Below are 19,526 nucleotides of genomic sequence, written 5' to 3'. Positions count from 1 at the left end.
AAGACATGGAACGAAAATGAGGAAAAAAGTTTCCAAAAAGGAGCAGCACATGGATACGTTTTTATTTTAGCTCTTGTTACTGTATTTAACAGCTCCCTTCCTCCTCTCTGTCAATCAAAGCAGTGTTTGAAGTCGCATTAAGGGGGATTTTATTTCAAACATTGGAGACGGGTGTCATTGATATGAACACAACTTGTGTTAGTACTGGGAAGGAAGAACTTTAAGGAAGGAGTTTAACAGTGATGCAGACATGTTTATAAATCCACTTTCCATGCTATTTTCACACCCATTTATTTTCTTGAGTTACTGTTTTGTGCCTGTTTGAGGATTGAAGTTCCTTGTTTGTAATATTGTGAATAAATTAAGCTCTCACTGTCTGCCTGCTGAACCTTATTTCCCTTTTTTTTTGTTTCACTGAAAACACCTCACAGGTGCAAATATGTCTTGTGTCTGTGTTTTTATTTATGTTTGCTGTTGTAAGATCAGCACTTCACAACATCCTTTCATTGAAGTTTTCCTCAGCAGATGAAACTTTCCAGGTTTGCTCTTTCCAAACAGAGCTCACTTCTGCCCTCTGCAGGAAAGGCTTTTACTTTCAGGAACAAGCTGGGAACTAAAACCGAATATTTCTGTCTTGAAGCTTCTTCATGTCGGTGGAAAAATGCTTCCAACCAAACATAAATCTGTGTTTATTATTAAAATAATTTTTTTCATTTTTTGAGAGTTTAAAGAATTAAAGGACTAAGTTTTATAAAGTTGCACAGTCAATCATGTCTCCTACCAGTACCTTGTATAAGTTTAACTGGTGTTTATCAAGGATGTTGCTTCTAGAATAAGAACAGCTACTGCATTTCACATGGTTCATATGGGTTTGTGGTATTTCTGACTAAACTGATAGTGTGAGCGTGAGTGGTTGTTTGTCTCTGTGTGGCCCTGCGATGGACTGGCGAGCTGTCCAGGGTGTACCCTGTCCTTCGCCCAAAGGCTGCTGGGACAGGCTCCAGCTTCCTTCAGCAACCCTTCAGGATAATGAATGAATGAAATTCCTGATTCTCTTTCCCATGAGGAAACTAGATAAATATGTCCAATGTCCTGGTATTTGTTCAACATTGTGTTTCCACTTGTCATCGGTTGCATATGGCGTTAACACTGTGGCTGGAGGTGCCATGCTCCACTTATGCATATTAGCCTTTATAATTTTATGTTTGCTTTATTTATTTAATTTTGTGCAGATAAACGGACAACATGTCAGCTGGCTTGAATCTGTCCAAAGGTGGAAAAGTAATACTAACCAACAGACCTGACTTGTTTAAGCTGTTTCTGCTTATGTTCAGGCTAAACAATAAGAAACGCTTAGATGATGAACTGTTTTGAATGAGTTGTGGTTTCTGTTTCCCTCTGCTTCCTTTCATCCGCTGACTCCAGCTCTGCCTCTAACTTCATGGTGTTTTTACATGGATATCTTTAGCACTTACAACTAGTATTTTATTGAAATATCGGCAATTACTTAAGGGGGAAAAAAGTTGTTTTCTGGTTGGCAGCAGAGAAAATTCCAGGTGGACAGTAAAAGCACTTACATTACCATCCATTGTTAAGCTATTTTTTAAACACACACCCAGACACACACACGCACAAGTCAAAGATTTCTCAATGCAGTCTTTGTCAGACACCAATTGTGTTCAGATTTAACGTTAGAAAAGATTGTGTAAGGTGATTATGCATCAGTCAAACAAGATACAACCTGTTGCTGTGTGAGAAAAGCATAATGGGTGATAACTACTGTGTCTTTCGGTCTTTAGGATACCAAGAAATAGATAATGGAAAAAACAAAGAATCCACTCTAGGACAATAAAAACAGGGTGCTGTTTATAACTCCTTATGTTAAAATGACCGTTCCTGGAAGTCAGGGGTGTTTTTTTTTTATGAAGACTGGTGACTCAGCAGTGGCAGAGCTGGACTTTAATACACGGGGTGGTGGGAGGGTGGGCAAGACTTTTTCAAGTGGGCCATATATGAGGAAAGAAACTTGTGTTCTTCTCCAAAACACACCCACATAGACGATGGTTATAACTGGTCACAGAAGAGAGATATAAATAAAACAATGTTAGGTTAATAATCTGGATCAAGTAGAAATATTTAAACATTTATAATGCATACTTGCGTTTGCAAGATCAACAAGGCCCATAGAAAAGGTTTGTTGTTGGGAGATGAAATGTTTAATGGCTCACTGTCAGGTAGCAGTGTTAGCCTTGGTCCTGTGTGGCTACCTCCACATTTGGGGCTGTTAGAGCTGCTGATATTGGTTTCTAGGGTCTGTTTCAGCCTGATCTCTATCTGTCCTCTTTACAAAAAAATGTCTGCCTTTCTCTTCATTCTTATATCTTCATATACAAAATCAGACTGATTACATGATATATTTCTCCCATAGACCGTATAAAAAAAATACAGTTTTTATATAGTCTATGATTTCTCCACATTTTCATGGTCCTGCGCACAACTAGCAGCCTTGCTAGCCTCCTGTTTGGATTATATTGTTCTAGCTTAGGTAGCAATAAGTTATTTGGCTATTGAGGTATTGTTTGAGCATCTTTACAGTTTATTTTCAGCCACAGTGTGAAATCTTGACTGAGTTGATGCGTAGTCCCCAAATACACTCACTGAGAACTAAATATGACGCGCTTTCCCACATGGTCATGAAGCTAATCTTGTATCATACTAGCACTGGTTTGTAACAAGGTATCGTCCACCATCTCATGGGCTCAGCTGTGCTCTCCGTGAATCGCAGGACCAGCAGCAGAAAAACTGGTTGCTTAATATTAAAAGTTGGCGGTAGAGTGGAAGAAAGTGAGGACGTTCAGTCTCTCAGCAACCCTTGCATGTGACAACTCTGCTTCTTGCTCGGAACTGGGGCCATTTAAACGTCTGAAGTTGTTGTCATGACAACCATTGGCAGCTACGAAACTTCAGTAAGTTTTTATCTGTCAGTAACCTGCAGGGACAACACCATCACTCACATTGTTAATTTATACACTATCCTAACCGCTTTAGTCCGATGAAGGGTTGCGGGGAAGCTGAAACCTAGCCCTGCAGTCTTTGGGCGAAAGGCAGGGTACACCCTGAACAGCTCGCCAGTCCATCACAGGGACACACAGAGACAAACCACCACTCACGCTCACTCCTGTGGACAATTTAGAGCAACCAATTAACCTAACATGGTGGGAGGAAGCTGGAGTACCCGGATATAACCCACGTATACACAGGGAGAACATGCAAACACCACACCCAATCGAGGATCGAACCAGCAACCTTCTATGTCACCCTGCAGCCCACTCGCTGTCATGAGGTGGGTACTGAGGTGTAGACCCAAACGCAGAGACAAGAGCCTGGGATGCAGGATCCAGACTGTTTTAATCCCATCAGAAGAACTCAGGAAGCTAACACAACGAGCCAGCGAACTGAACTGAAACAAAGGGCTACAAATACCTGGAAGCCAAACAAGAAACAGGTGTAGTAAATTAACCTAACGAGATCAGGTGAAAAACTATGAACAGAAACAAAAAGGCTACACAGAAAACTGAACAGGAAACTACAAAATAAAACAGGAACCTGGAACACGAAAAACCTCACATCATAGCACTCACATTGTATTAGTATTTTGATATGTCTAAAAAAAAAAAACAAAAAAACAAAAAAACAACAAACAGTGAACATTGGAATGATCAGTGGAATGATTAGTTTCATAGTGTTCCTTTGTTATAAGATTTGGATCATATTTAGTTTATAATCACTTATTTGTGAATTGGCTACATAAGTACAGTATTATATATACAGTATTACACTGACCTTAAAACACAACTGTACATATTATATTGAGAATGTGTTATGTAAATGTGGAACATCTGATATCTCTGCAGTGGCATTTAAAAATAGAATAAAAACACACCATGTAGTCCACCTCGCATAAAGGATGGATCCATTTTGACAAATTATTATCAGAGCCCTTTTTTTTTCTTATTTTTTCCCTCTCAAGGTAAGGATGTAACATGGTTTAACTGATCAGAACTGCCGCTCAAGCTTTCAGCCCCTGAAACAGAAACAGAAAGTTGCATGTGCAGAAAGCCTCTGCCTTCTGTACATGCGCTCAACACCAAAATGTCAAAGCTGTATTTGTGGAGGACACACCCATACACCCAGCCTACCCTTTTGTTGTTGTGCTACTAGTGTCAGCTGTTGCTGTAAAATACGTTGATAGGATCATTTATACTGTTGAATCACCGTACCTTCATTCATTTATTAGAAGTTTGATTTTTGCATGTCTATGACATTATTTTTAAGACCTTACTTCAGTTGGTTTAAAGTTTGTTAATCAACAAATAATAATGATCTTTAAACTACATTAAAGGATTTTTTAAAATGGATAATCTTTAAATGAACTAATTTTGACAGACGAACACAGAAATTCAGCCTGCAGGTGCATGTTTTGACAAGGTAGCGCTTTTTGACAGAAAACCAGATTGCAGACAGTCTGTCTTTTAGTCCTACATGTTTGTGATACACCACTGCATGCGGCCGCAGAGCACTACAGGAGTCAGACAGTTTAATGGCGAGCTTTAACTATGTTTTTGAGAAGACTGAATTTATATTTATTAACAATCTTTTATGTGAATGCTGTGAGAAGCTTTTAGTGTGACTTACAGATGATGTATTTTTAGTAGTATAGTTTAAGGACAAAAGTTAAGGAGAAGGGTGGGGGAAGGTTGTGAAGTAGAGGGGCAACTGCCCCCCTCACCTCCCTGTAGATCAGCCCCTGGGCCCCAGATCAGTGACTCCATAGCTCAGATTTCAAACTGAACTCTGAACTCTCTGCCTGCAGGAATGTCAATTCACCTGGAGTCAGCCTCCAACACCTGCCAGTCATTACGCAACCCTGCTATAAAGATTAATAAAGACACGCTGTTGAGACACATTGCTAAATTACAGGTATTACTCAGCAAGCTCTGGTCTTTCTTTATCATCAGTTGAAAAAAAAATACTCCATACCTTCCTGACTGGATTTAGTTTTACTCTATTTGGTACACCTGGTACCATAAAGTCTTCTTTTATTAAGTCTATAAACATGTGTGTATGTGTGTGTAGTTTTTCTAAACACTGCCATGGAGTCCTTTGCTCAGGTATATAATTTCACAGTTGATGCATATTTAAATATTTTACACACATAACTGAAAGAAAGTGAAGAAAAGAAGGTTTTTTTTGTTGAATACTTTGCAAACTGACACAATACTTTGCGTCTGTGTTTTTTCTTCTTTTAAGTTGTGATTTTATATCTAATTGTGTTCAGACTGTCTTGTATTTGAGTTGCTCTTTTTTAGGGTTTGGTCTTTTTTGTGCCTTGTATCTCCTGGCTGCCACCCCTTTGTGTCTTGTTCTACCTATTTATGCCACAAAAGATAGCAGTGCAATAAATGCTTTTCCATGACTCGTAATGGGACAAGCCCGAGTGTTTTATTGAGGACTGCATTTGACTGAAAGGAAGTTCTGCTTTTGTGCTGTTTTACAACTGACCGGCACACGCAGGTGCAGACGTGGAATACAGCAGTCACTAACATACCTGAGCTTAGCGCCATATGCACAAGATTTTGTTTTCATATCACAACTCATATTAACTTCAACAGCAACATTGCACATATAACAAAATCCTTACCACATTAAAGAACGTCATCTTTAATTTCAAACCACTTATAACATTATTTTATGTGTTGCAACTTTTGCATCTGTTTGCATAACTGTTCAAAAGACAACAAATTACACAACAAACATTTAAATATGTATTTTGAATGTTTTATGGAAATTCTGATGAGAAAAGACTTGTTAAGGAAGCTACATATCAAATCTGGCCAGACACGAAAGTACGCTTGTGTCTCGCCTGAACGCTCACACTTCCAAATAGTCACCTAATAAGATGTAGAAATGATGCTGTATGATTGGCTGCTGCTTCTATCAGCACTTATTTATTGTTGTTAGAACTTTTTGCGAACAGAAAAGAGCATGTGTTTAATAAAAACCTGGAGATGAAGCATCGTCTGGACAGTGACAATGGAGGCTGCTGAGAGAGGGACATTATCAAGCACAGAGCGAGGACAGACAAACAGCGGGGGAATGATGGAACGATGCTGACGACATACCTCTGTTTCCTCCCCTCTGGCTCTCTTCTCCTCTGCTGCGACTTGCCTTCATGCTGTTCAGCCACACAGAGCTGGTGATGCCGTTAACACACACTTTTAGACACTTTTCAGACACACATACTCATCCTATCCTCCGTCAGCTGCTCATCAAACTGAATCACAGCTGTCTCAACAAGCCATGGCAAAGATCCATCCAGCCGAGGATGGATCTTTGCCATGTTCCAGAGATGTTCTGGCATGCAGATACACCTAAAGGATTTATGGTACACCTGCAAATACCTTCATAAAAAACACAACTTTTTTTTTTTTTTTTTTAAGATTTAATGTGCTTCAGAAAAATCATGTGTTTTGTGTCCTCTCAGAGGATTCATTTACTGGTTATCTTATTTTACTTTTTTCCCTTATCAGTCTTCTTTAGTTGTCACAATGGACTGGATTCACAGCCCAGTCATATCCTTACATGTTTAGTCTGGAAATGCTTTCCCTGTGCTTATCTCTTACTCGGCAGTGAGAATGCAGAAGGCAACAAGTTGAGTCTTGATCTCATTGAATCTGACAGATTTGTTTTTCGATCTTACATTAACATCTTGGAGTTTGACTCTCACATCAAATAAAAATGATAAACATTCTCTAAAATGCATGAAAATTTTGAAATTTACAATAATTGTAAAGTCACTTTAATCAAATAAAATCATTTCCTATAGACACTCCTGCAGGACTGTAAGGATTATTTAGCTTCCATGTGAAGGTTGTGCAGCTAAAATATTCTTTAAATAGTAAAATAACACTCATTTAAACTATAGTAGCTCATTTCTATCTGCTCTGTGAAGTATGAACGAAGCAGAAAGAAAAGATTTGACGGCTAAAATCAAAGTTTGTCTAATATTTAATCATATTTTCCTCATAAAAACAAGTTAAGTTTTGCCTTCACTTAAAAACATCTGATGCAAGTCGATGTCTGAAGCCGCCATCTTCCTGCTCATCAGCAGAGTCATGGTTCAGGGAGTACAGTTCTGGCCTCTGCTTGTGCTTCTTCTTGTGGCCCATCAAGGTTGGCTGGAAGAGACGGCTTATTGAATGGAAGCCTTTGGAAACATCTGGTAACAAGTCCAGCTCCTCTCTCTCAGGTCGGACCCTTTCCTGAGGCTGCTGAGGTTTGCGTTCTCCCAGCATCTCCCGTACAGTCCGAGATATGCCTTTGTGCAGATAGTGGTGAGCCCTCTTTCCACTGTTGTCCCTCACGCTGTGATCGGCGCCGTACTCTCCCACCAGCATGGCCATGATGTACTCCTGGTCATGCAGCGCAGCAATGTGTAAAGGAGTATATCCTCCATGTGCTTTCACATTAATATCAACGTCATGTCCTCCTTGCTTGGATATGTCCATAATCTTCACCAGCATTTCAGTGTTTCCACACTTGGCTGCCCAGTGCAGAGCAGTGAACCCTGACATGAAGTCTTTTTTCTTCGCCAGCTTGTTGTCTCTGAGCAGCAGGCCGTGAACCTGGTTCCAGTGGCCGGTGGCGCACTTCACCAACCACTGATGCTCTGCCTCGTCCAGAGAAACCAAGGAGGGGATCCTTGAATCTCTGGATTCCTCCAACACCTTGGTGCTCCTCACCGCCCTCCTCAACTGAGGCGAGCTACTCCCGGAGGAGGTCTCCACTGGAGGCAGCCTCCTCTTGTTCCTGAAGGCATCTAGTTTTGGACTTTGAGGAGACTGATCCGGGTTGTTCTTCAGCTTGCGGATCTCGATCCTGGTGGAGCTAGGAGGAATTCTCAGAGGCAAGCCATACGGCTTGCTCTGCAAGGAGCCGGCCTCATTTGTTAACACTCCTTCTCCTCTGATGGGACACTTATCTTCACATGGGGCTTCCATATTTATATCAAAGTTAATCATCCTTTTAACTTGCACGCCTCCATATTTGCTCCTGTGCAGTGCCTGCTGTATTGGAGAAATGAATTCTGCAGGATCTTCATTGCCATGACTTTCCTCCTCCTGGTCAGCTTGAGAAACAGCAGCCCCTTTCCCTCCTGTATCTGTGGAGCTTTCCGTCTTGTCCTGCTCACCTGACAGCGCCATCTCTCCATTTTCATCCTTGCCTACGTGGCTCCCAGATCCTCCCAGGAGATGTTGATAATGCTTCTTCAGGATGACATATCGGACACCGTCGATGTCTCTGACAACAGCAACGCTGTTCACAAAAGTCTTGAAAACTTCTCTGTTTCGCTCCTTCTCCGCGGGATCCACGCAGTCCACCAAACCTTTGAACTTCACCACCAAGTCGGACCTGGTGGCTTTGCCCCCCTCCGCAATCAGGAAATCCAGGATAGATTGTTGCGTTAGAGACATCATTAAAAGTCAAGTTCATAAAGTAAAGCGACTTTGTGACCCTGTTTGCTTTGCTTCTGGGGACAGTACAGTCGCATTTACCTGGTTGCTGCTGCTCTACACTCCTCCCTCTTCTACCTGCAGGAGTCTCTTTCCGGGGACGTGGATGCTATTTGAATAATATATGCAGATATTTTACTGTAAGCAAAGTATCTGAAAGTTAAAGCCTATTTTTCCCTTTAATCGGGGGTTCAGGCTTAGCTGTGTATTAGCCTGCTGCTTGAGTGTTAATCTAAACTAAAATAAAGCACAATTAGTAAAAAAAAAAAAAAAAAACAACCCAAAAAACAGTCAGTGATATTTTTTATTAATTAGCTATTTTTTTTAAACTTAAGAATAATTAAAGGGTTTAATCACAGCTGCACTGACACTATAACTTATAATCTTTAATTGATAACTAGATTAAGTTGCATCAAGTATAATTTTTTTTTTCGCATTATAACACTTGGCACAGCCGTCACTTCAGGTGTGGTTTTTCTTTTGTTTTTAAAAAAATTTTTTTTATTTTACTTTTGCATTAAGGAAGCATTCGGATTTAAGGATGGGCTGGCTGATTTAAGAATAACCTTCTGGCCCTTGATTCTGTTTCAGACCATACATTTATATGTAACCTGTAGAAGAAAAATAATTTAAATACTATGATAAAGGTATTGTTTTATTTTACCCACAATTTTTCTGTCAATAGAACCTGAAATGGAAACTTCATTCTTAAAATTCTACCGTAATGCTGCAAATACAAACATTTACACAAAGGTTTTTTTTTTTTTAATGACTTTTGTTTATTATGTAGCAGCAATGAAGTCAGTTTAAAGCTTCGAAAAAACAATGCAATCTTTACATGGCACATAGATTGCGATACAAAAGCACCAGTATTGTAAAAATTACAAACAACAATTTAATACATTTTCCATGATCCTCTGATTGGCTGAGTCTTCTTCTAGTAAAGCCATCTGACCTCATTCATGAATTAAAATATTAATATTGGCCTACTTAAAAAAAAAAAGCCGCCGCCTATATTATTCCGATAACTACATATTTTATCGACTCCTTCTCTGACGCATATTTCTGGTCTCCTGCTGTCGCTGCTGGCTCCTGTCTTGGCTTGCAGTGTGTGCAGCGTGACATTCCTGAACTGAATGGGAATTGCTGAGAAGAAGTGGCCATATTGGACGGTTTGTCGTACGAGCAAAGATAATAACTTAGTTCAAGATAGTTCACCTGCTAATTTTACGTGAACGTTTACATTAGTCGCTATTGTTACGCTTCCTCTTAGGCTAATTTCTAAGCTTTGCTTTGGATTAAATCATTATAAAATTGTACGTAAACGGTGGGAAACTAAAAATACTAAGCTAACTTAAAAAGAAAATTTAAAGCTAATTAAAAAAAAGGCAATTTAAAATGTCAGACTTTTCTAAATCGTGATGCATCTTATAACATATAACACAGCTGTACTTGTTCTTAACTACATACGTATGTAAATTAAGTTATATCGCCTGAATGTAAGGGATAAATCTTTAGTAAAGTAAAAAGAGTTGTAATGGGCTCTTACCCACTTCCACCCAAACCGGAAGCGAAGCAGCCTAGCTCCACGAAGCGTAAACAAAGTAACAGGGACTCATCTTGTCGTACAGCTAGTAGCCTCCTCCCAGCTCAGCTACCAACTCCTCTCCGCCTCGTGTCCCTCTCTGTCCATATCTGTCAGCTCGCCTCAGTTAGTTTAGCAGGCTAGTACAGAGAGACGAGGGCTGCTCCCTTTCGCCTCTGCTCAGTCTGCTGCTCAGCTCGCCGACACAGATAATTCCCGACCATGGCTGCAACAGACGTGGACGTGTTTTCGGTAAGGAAATACCACGGAGCCCCTTGTTTGCTCCAGTCTCGTAAAAACTGAGAATAGTAGAAATGCAACCACTTGGTTGTGATCAGTAGAAGTGTGTATGTGTTTGTGCTTGCGCTAGCTGGCTTGTGTGGGTATGAAGCTAAGCCTCCCCCGCTTTTGAAACCTGTACCCTCAGCTCTGTCTAGATGGTGGAAGTGATTTCTGTTGTGGTTACTGGGTTTCTCCCCGTGAAGACAAATGAACCCATTGCTAACTGGTTTTTATGTCGAGCTTCGCATTGTCTCTTGATTTAGTTGCGTTTCTGCCCATGCACGCGAGTCTGGACATATGGGTGAAGCGTATGGCACCAGTAATTGTTCTCTTTATAAGAAGTACCTGCTGTTCCACACACACACACACACACACACACACACACACACACACACACACACACACACACACACTGAGTCCACATAAGCTTCACTTACCGAAGTTTTCATATTATGTAGTAATATAATGATAAACTACCAGGGTAGGTCAGGCAACCTAAAACGATATTCAGTCAACAAATGCACAATAAATGTTAGTTTAGGTGTTCAGTATTATAGATGTATGAAAATGCATTTTAAGCTGAATACTTAATAAATGACTTATTGCAAGTTACTAAGTCATTGGACACAATTGCAAAGTTTAGAGTTTAGTTCGAGTCTGTTTCAGTGTAAAATAAAAAGCTTCTTTTTTTGTATTAAGTTTCAGACTGCTGAATATGTTTGCATTGTAACAGTCAAATCCAAATCTGCAATATGCAAACTATAATCTTATTAAACTTCAAAATGAATCTGATCTCTGTTTTTTTTTTTTTTAAACATATGAACTGTGCTGTATTACTTCTCAAGCTACATACTACTTAGCAGTGTTTCTCTTATGAGACTATTTTCTACAATTTAATTTAAAACATCTGCTTTAGGGACATAAAATTACACCCATGATTAACTTTTTTGACCCAAATTTGTATATTTGCATTCAAAAGTGTCATTTTAACACCCTTTCAGATGATCTTGGACAACATTTTTGCATAGTGTGTAACAGTAGGCGTGGCATACATTCAAATTATTGAGAAATGCATCATGCTTTTTTTTTTTTTTTTGTAACAAGTGAAACGTGTTTTCTAACAGGTTTGACTTAGTGGAAGCAGTGAAATAGGACCATGCAGTCTAAAGAAAACTCCAACATTATTGTGTCATAATGATCACGTGGGAAACTATGTTAGAATGTAGAGGCAAATAGACAGGAGGGGATTTAAAAAAAAGGGTGATTAACTTTTTGGCCGATGCTTGAAAAGGTCCTTGAATTGGACAGTAAGCAGCACGGAGATGTAGGGATAAAGAGATTAAGAACACACTCTGGGCCACTCCTACTACTTACTGGTGCAACACGTCTTCACAGAAAGGAAAGGATCCAATGCTGCACACTTGGCATCCTTGATTTTAGGCTCTTTTCCAGCCGGCTGTACAGGTAGAAAATGATATTGCAGACTGGCGATTCTCTAAATGTCTGTTTTGAATACAAAAGGAGAGGACCGATTAGTGAGAAAAATGCAGAGAATGCAGTGAAACAGGCCAGTGTTGGCGGCAACACAGACTTCCTGTCTAACTTTGTGAACTAAGTGAGAGCACATTGGACAAATGGTCATGCTCGCCTGGATGTTTGTGTAAAGGAAACGCTGTTAATTATGTGCAGTCATTGATAGAGATGTGTGGTTGGTTAGATTGTGGGTCCCCATCGATCCTACTCAGTGGAGACTGTAGCTTTGGGGTGACTTTTTTTTAGGCCGGATGCACATGAGGTGATCAATGCAGCCAACTGCATGGCCACTTAAATTGTTTTAAATCCCTGATTGTGTCAAGAATGAGTAGCATAAAAGGGTAGCGTTAATGAATTTTATATATATATATATATATATATATATATATATATTAATTATAGTTATGCAATGAAATGCCCTGCAACATATTTAGCGTGTATGATGCTTACTGACCCTAAAGACTTTTGCCTCCTTCCTGAGTCCTGCATGCATAAAATTAAATTAGCTTCATGCAGCGCTCAAAGCCAAAAGACTAGGAGTGAAGAATGGCTTACACTTTAACATAATGTGCGTTGTCTTCATGCTATGTATTCAGATTAGATGCATTTTGTCACCATTGGTTGATTTTAAAACATTTCTTAGGACAAGCAGGAATATGCCTTCGGTGCTGTTTGAGTCAAATTCTGTAGATCATGTTTGCTGACTTTACTGTGTGATCTGTGTTGTTCGTCGCATATAGAATGTACAGTCTAGAGCTGCCTTGAGGCAAGCTTGTCAACCCCAGTAACATAGATAGATCATGACAGCCCAGCTGCAGCTTTCACGGTGATGAGTCGATATCAATCCAAAGAATAGGTCAGAGTTTCACAGGATTGTGCATTTTGGCTGAAAAATGTCTCCAGGTAAGGATGAGAAAACTGAAATATTTCCAGGCAGGATCTGATCATTTTTACATTTTAGTGTAACCTGATTACATTAAAATAAAAAAGTTAGATGAGTATTTGTAGTTCACATTGTGCAGCTGTTGGACAGGATGGAGTGGAAACTGCTGACAGTTCCATGACCTCACAATGTGATCCTGGTTGCACTCAGTAAATCTATCAGCATAGCATGGGCTCTGCAACTCAAAGTGTCATCATTTAAATACTTGTTTCATTTAGTGGAGATTTGTTCTAACTATAGTTGTGGACAGTAAAAAGGCTGCATGCTGTTGCATGTTTCCCCACAGCCTTAAACCACACGGCTGTTGGCATTCTTCTCCATGACCCTGAGGTGTATTTGATTATTTAAATCAAGTTAATCTCCAACTTGTCAACCCAGACTTGATCTAACTAAACCTGCCACGGTGGAAAACAAGAGAAATAATAATAATAATGATGATGATAATAAGTAAATAATAATAAGTTAATAATAGCCCTTAAAAGAACATTTGAAAATGTGCAAATTCACTTATTTTGGTATCGGTTGAACAGTTGTAAGGAAGCTTAAAATAAAAGTGAGCTTATTGTTTTAAGTTTAAATTGCAGGATACATGACATGTACCATCAGTCCCTCTATTATTTTCACTGTTTAACGCTTCTTTTTTTTTTTCCTTCAAGTTGTCATCGGTGTGTGAATCATGCTTGTCCTCTTAATGCTGTCTTTCCTGTTGGCGTTCCATGACATACTTTACTCTAATGGAGATTGAAAAGGAAATGCCTTTAGCATGTTTGACGGCAACATCATCATATGTGGAAGTACAGCTAACTAGTTCAAGGCCAAGTGATAAAAGTCAGGTGCTGCGCGTCTGCCTCATAAAACGGTTTGTGCCTCTTCTTGTTGGTGTTTTTTAAGATTTTTCTGTTTTCCTTTTGGGCATAGATGAATGATGAGGAAATAACGTGGCCCCACAGCTGATGTGCGTGACTGACGGATGAGAGGGCGAGTGAATGAATTTGATGAGATAATAAACAGCATGGAACTGGTTTCGATCTCTGTGCTTGTAGATTCCCGATGGCCCACCTCATGTCAGAATCTCAGCTGTCAATATGTTGTTGTTACAACATGACTGCCAGCACAAGTGGCTGCAGGAGGATGGTAGTGTACAAGGCCAAAACATGTATATGGGGTCAGACAATCAGGGCCGGATTAAAAGTGCACAGGCCCCTGGGCCCAGAGTGTTCCATGGGCCCCCTTCCCCACCGCAACATTGTGAAAATTGGGAATGATGCACTGTGAAACGACATTTCTAACATCTCTCAGCCAGTGGTACGAATAGCAACACACTGGACACTGTGGTGTAACTGTCTGGCTTTTATATACATTTTATTTTATGTCCAAACTGCTTGTGTTTTCCCTATGTGGGCCCCTGGGCCCGTGCCTAAAATGCCCATTGGATAATCCGGCCTTGCAGACGTTACAGTATTTCTGAATTATTGTAACCAAGTAGATTTCTTTGCTGTCTATTTTCACGATATGCGGTAAGACCGAGCCTCCTGACTGGTATTAAAAGTGTCAGTCCACATGGTACATCATGTCAACATGTGGGCGTTTAAAAGGAAAGCCAGCTGCACATTTGGAAGTCAACACAACAGTAGTTGATCAGGAAGCACTGGTCAGCAGTCTCCTCATCTAAAACGTATTGGTGTTGACTTGTTTTTGAAGTTGAAGATGTCACATGGTACTCTCAACAAATATTAAGCCGATAGAAGTGCGTGGCGTGTCCAGAGGCCCACAAACTGACATCTGCACATTCCTGACTCACAGCACAGTGCAATAACTCATCCTTTTAAAAGCCAGTATAGTACACAGGGCTTGCTCGTCATAAAACCTATTTCATTTTTAGATTTGAGACCACAGACGTTTCATTTCAGTTTCTGGATGTGACCATTTTAGTTAGTTAGCTTCAGCAGCTTGACTCCAACTATGATCACATCTTATACTGATGTCAGTTTAGTTTAATAGTTCATGGTCTAGTTTAGTTTCCCAAATCATTTTTTACTTAGATGATTTGTAAAACTTTCTGCAGCTTTTCTTTGAATTCAACTGGTCATTATCCAGCTTGGTAAGCGTTCACACTGATTAGCTAAAGGTCATACTCCCAACTCCCAGCTACGTGGAGTTCTAATCATAGTTGCTTTATGTGGGAATGTTTACGCCTTAGCTGAGCTTTTTATTATCCTATTGTAATTTTGGCAGCATTTTGCAACACACAATGCTTTAATATGTATATGCAAGGCTCCCCAAGTTGGTGAAGAACAGGATAGTTGAAGAAAAATAAGCCTTTTTTTTTCTTTTTTGGTGACAGGAATCTATAATAGTTCTGTGCTCTGATCAGTATGGATTGTGGAATTAAGATTTTTGACAAGCCACATGTAAAAGGTATAATAGGTTCAGTTATTTATTGTAGTGTGTTCAGGAATATGATTTGAGCAGCCTACATGTAACTCATGTAAACACCATAATCAGAATTTGATGACATTGAGATGCATGTTGCAACTCTGTCAGATATTTTCTGATATCTAGTGCTTCTATTCATTGATTCATCGAGGAAAAGAAAAGCAAAAGCTTAAAATTTTAAACCTTTTCATTGGTTTGAAAAATAATTTTCCTTTATTTCCAATAGACTTTTCATTTAACATGTAGTTCTAAATAATATGGATGAAAACAGAAGATTAAAAATAGGAGGGAAATTACATAAAATGTTGTGTATCAGCGGATTTAATTAACATTTAATGTGACAACGTTTAAGACAAACCGGTGCTATGAAAAGAGCTACTTAAGATACAGTTAAATGTTTCAAGCTTCACCCAGGTGTTTTTCTTTCCAAACACACACAATACAAAAAGAACAAGCTGCAGCAGTGTGTGTGTGTGTCAGTCTGGGAAGTTGCTGCTGTCTGTGAATTGGATGCTAAGTGATGCAGATCCAAGCTACAACCTGAAGTCAGAGACAAGTGGATGGAAGCAGCAGACGAGAAGGGAGCTGAAAAGAGGGTCGAAACGTTGTCAGAGGCTGATTAGAGAATCTCAGGTCACAACGGGGTCGATTTCCAGGATCTCTGTGGGTTTTTCCAAATAGGTACATGAAAAATATCTTTATTAGGCCACTATTTGTTCCATATTGTTTGTTGTGCTTTGCATACTTATTGGACCTTGTAGAAAGCCTGTCCAAACGTGTTTGGAGGCTTGCAAGGCTGCTGGCAGTATTGTAATGTTTGAAACACTTATGTCCATTGATGTCCAATGACTAAACTTTGACCACTTGATATATAGAGATATAGAGATATATATATTATATATATATATATATATATATATATATATATATATATATATTAGATAGAGAGAGAGAGAGAGATTTTATATATGTATATATAATATACACAAATGCAGCACCTGTCATTTGACATTTAAGAAGAATCTTTTACATTTGCAGTAGTTATTTATGTCCACTAAGCTATTGCTGTGAGACCAAGTGGGACTGGAAGCACAATACCATAGCTCAGACAGCTAAACTGAATTGGAAAATCAATTTTTGAGAAATGTATGTGCAATATACCTCCAAATGTCTTTTGAGAATGTTTTTCTTTGCTGTTCAGCTAACCACAAGCACGCACTAGCATTGTGCAGCTAGCCTGTGTTGTTTGCGCCTCATTTCACTTTGAGCCACCTGGGCCCCTCAGTGCAGCCATTTCCTGTTGGTCTGGCGATACAGTGGCCTGGGAACTATGTTGTCTCTTCACCCCTGGGACATGCTAATTAGAAGCTTTTCATACCTGTCATACTTTCATTGCTGCGCTTCTCTTCCTTTGAACGAGCATCAGAGAGCGGACAGACAGAAGCCTCATTATTTCACTACGTGGTCTCATCTGATGGCTCGACATCCTGTGTTTTGCTGGTGTTGCTTTCTGGTCTTGAGGTGTAAACGTGTTCAGGAGTAAAAAAAAAAGGCAGACTCCTTTCTTTTAGCTTTGTGGTGCACAGTTGAAGTAATGCAGCTGGTTTTGGGCACTTTTATTTGCAGAAGAAAACGGTATAATGCATTATGAAATCAGTGTTCGCTAATAGTTGCCTGCTCGGTGAGCTGACTCTGCATTTTTAGCAGTTTTTTTAAAAACTCAAACAGCCACAGGCGTCACAGTATTTGAATCAGTTTACTTAAAAATCATAAGTTTTAAATAGCTGTAATGCCATCTGAAAGTTAATATTCTTTCATCGAAGCTACATTGTGATGAAGGATTTTAGCCATAGATGAGGATTTTATCTGCGTTGCCATAGCTTTAAAAGATCTTAGTAATTCTGCCAGCAGTCAGTCCCACACACACACTTACACCCTGTCAGTCAAATCAGAGCTGCGTGTGCAGTTCTGTCTGTCTGATTCGAAACAATATCGTTGTTGGTTGGGTCTGCATGCTCGCATTAGTAGCTCTCACTACAAACCCATCACTGTCTCCCATTCATACATAGATTACGTGTCGATCTGGTTCAGTGTAGGTCAACCCAGAGTCATGTTGTTAGTCAGAATACTTGTTGTCCTTCTGAAATGGAGAGTTATTCTTTTGTGGTTTGGTGAATTCAGAGAAATTTCCAACAGAGCGAAGGGTAGAAGGTTATTGAACTTTTGTTTGAAAGGCTTTTTATGGCATAAAGCTGATTCTGTAATTTGGTGCATGCTTCTCTTGAGGCTAAATGTTTATTGAATAGGCAAAGTAAACTTCTAGGGAAGTTAGATGCATTCGGAGGAAGGAAAAAGCATCAGTTGAGCCCATAAGCGTTGCTGATTCCAACTGATTTGTCCAGTTTTGTTGGTACATATAACATGGGCAAAAAAAAAGCTTGTATAATTAGTCAACTTCCTCTATTTAAAACCCAGCTCAGGAATCTAAAATCATTGCTTCAATTTCCTTTTAGACATGATACTGAAGCCCACACCCTCCTCCTTCAGGAATCTCTTCCTAGTATCTCTACAAGCTTTAGTCAGGAAGCGAAATACCGCAGGGAAGCATTAATGTTGTTAAACAAGCTTTTAGTTTACAGTGAATAACAAAGAACAGCAGCTGCCTCTTTCTCATCGCTGTAAACTAAACACTCTGAAGCATCAGTTCACAAATGATTTTGTCTGAAGTGACTTGCAGTAAGTGTGTGTGTGTGTGTGTGTGTGTGTGTGTGTGTGTACCCTGGGAACAAGAGAAATATCTCAGGCTAATTTATCAGAATCCAAGACTCTTATATTTTAGATAGTGTGTGTTACTACGACAGCTCGGCACCGTGTTGCCTCTCTTAGCTCATGTCAGATTATTCCAGCTATGTAGCCTGACAAATTGAGCCCTATTTTATTTAGTTTTCCTCTGAAAATGACACAGACAGTCCATCTTTTATCATGCTGTTCTGTCAGGATAATATTTGATCTGCTGCACACTCAGAGCGAGTCTCAACCTCTCTGCTCAGTACGGTCGGGTTGCATTTAGCTGAGCTATAGTCTCAGACTGCCTGCGTTGGGTGACATCAGCCTCAAAGTATGTAGTCCATCCAGACCGAGCCAGATGAGATCGCATGGCTCCATTCATCTCAAGGTGCCGTCTGCTCCTCTCCTCCACGGTTTTATCTGTAAACTTCAGTTCAGATCAGACTCAACGGTAAAGCAACTTGCAGCAGATTTTTGTGCCCCCCTCCTCCTTTTGTTTGTTATTTATTAGTAAGTTTTTCTGAAAATGCAAGTTTTTTTGTGGTGTTTTAAATTGGCAGCAGTGGTTTCTTGACAGGTTTGCATTGTGAAAAGGGACTTAATTGGTTTTGTTCTCCATCGTTTCCTCACATTTTTTGCTTTAATGACTGTGGCTTTACACTAAACTTGCATATTTCAAATTTGTAGCTGGCTTTTACTTCAGTTGAGCATTTTAATTTCCCGTCCTCCATACATGTTAAATCACTGACTAAAGTCCTTTTGGGTTGGTTTGGGGTAATTGCACCCATTTAAGTCTTTTTTCTTTTTTTTTTTTTCCTCTCCCCCTCTCAAACATCTTTTAGTCCCTCATGCTTGTGAAGGATTATTCTTTAAGCTTATCCTCACTGCAGGGCCTGATTACTGAACACATTATGTATGTAGCTGATGGCTTTTACATGTGCAGAATGAACAGAGGACCTTTGATGTTTACTTGCATAGGAATGTGAGTGTGTTTTCCTACCTCTGACTAATGTCTTTGCCATGTGCCCCCCCCCCCCCCCCCCCCCGACACACACGCACACCCATGCCCCAGTATTTTTTAATGATTTGCTTTATTTCACTTAGAATGAAGAGAAGCGGAGCCTCAGCTTGGGCGGCCATGTTGGATTTGACAGCCTTCCTGACCAGCTGGTCAGTAAATCGGTCACACAGGGTTTTTGTTTCAACATTCTGTGTGTAGGTGAGTAATAAACTTTTTTTGTGTGCATTATTTACACTGTATAAAGTCTTGTAATCTACAAAAATGATTATTGTGTACCTATTGTCCAGCATTCACATGAAAGCGATAAAGATTGCCTTGCACTTTTTTTTTTTTTCTTTTTCCCTTACCTACATCTGAAAATGACAA

At 39.6% G+C, this 19,526-nt stretch overlaps 2 protein-coding genes across 2 annotated transcripts in view; one reads left to right on the top strand and one right to left on the bottom strand.

Moving 5' to 3' along the window:
• Positions 1-7,109: 7,109 nt before the first annotated feature.
• Positions 7,110-8,534, bottom strand: sowahaa (sosondowah ankyrin repeat domain family member Aa; the record flags this gene model as incomplete). Its single annotated transcript, XM_079247990.1, has 1 exon — positions 7,110-8,534. One exon carries the CDS (start codon positions 8,532-8,534, stop codon positions 7,110-7,112), a length of 1,425 nt encoding a protein of 474 aa, XP_079104116.1.
• A 1,741-nt stretch (positions 8,535-10,275) lies between these two features.
• Positions 10,276-19,526, top strand: part of septin8a (septin 8a) — a 29,509-nt gene continuing 20,258 nt past the window's right edge. The window contains exons 1-2 of the mRNA XM_079247919.1: positions 10,276-10,410; positions 19,244-19,358. Coding sequence (XP_079104045.1) covers positions 10,381-10,410; positions 19,244-19,358 — 145 coding nt within the window. The 5' untranslated portion in view covers positions 10,276-10,380. The remainder of the gene's footprint in view (positions 10,411-19,243; positions 19,359-19,526) is intronic.

Source organism: Telmatherina bonti, assembly GCF_933228915.1.
Source record: "Telmatherina bonti genome assembly, chromosome: 10".
In the NCBI taxonomy this organism is placed as follows: Eukaryota; Metazoa; Chordata; class Actinopteri; order Atheriniformes; family Telmatherinidae; genus Telmatherina; species Telmatherina bonti.
This window is presented reverse-complemented; position numbering and strand designations above follow the sequence as displayed.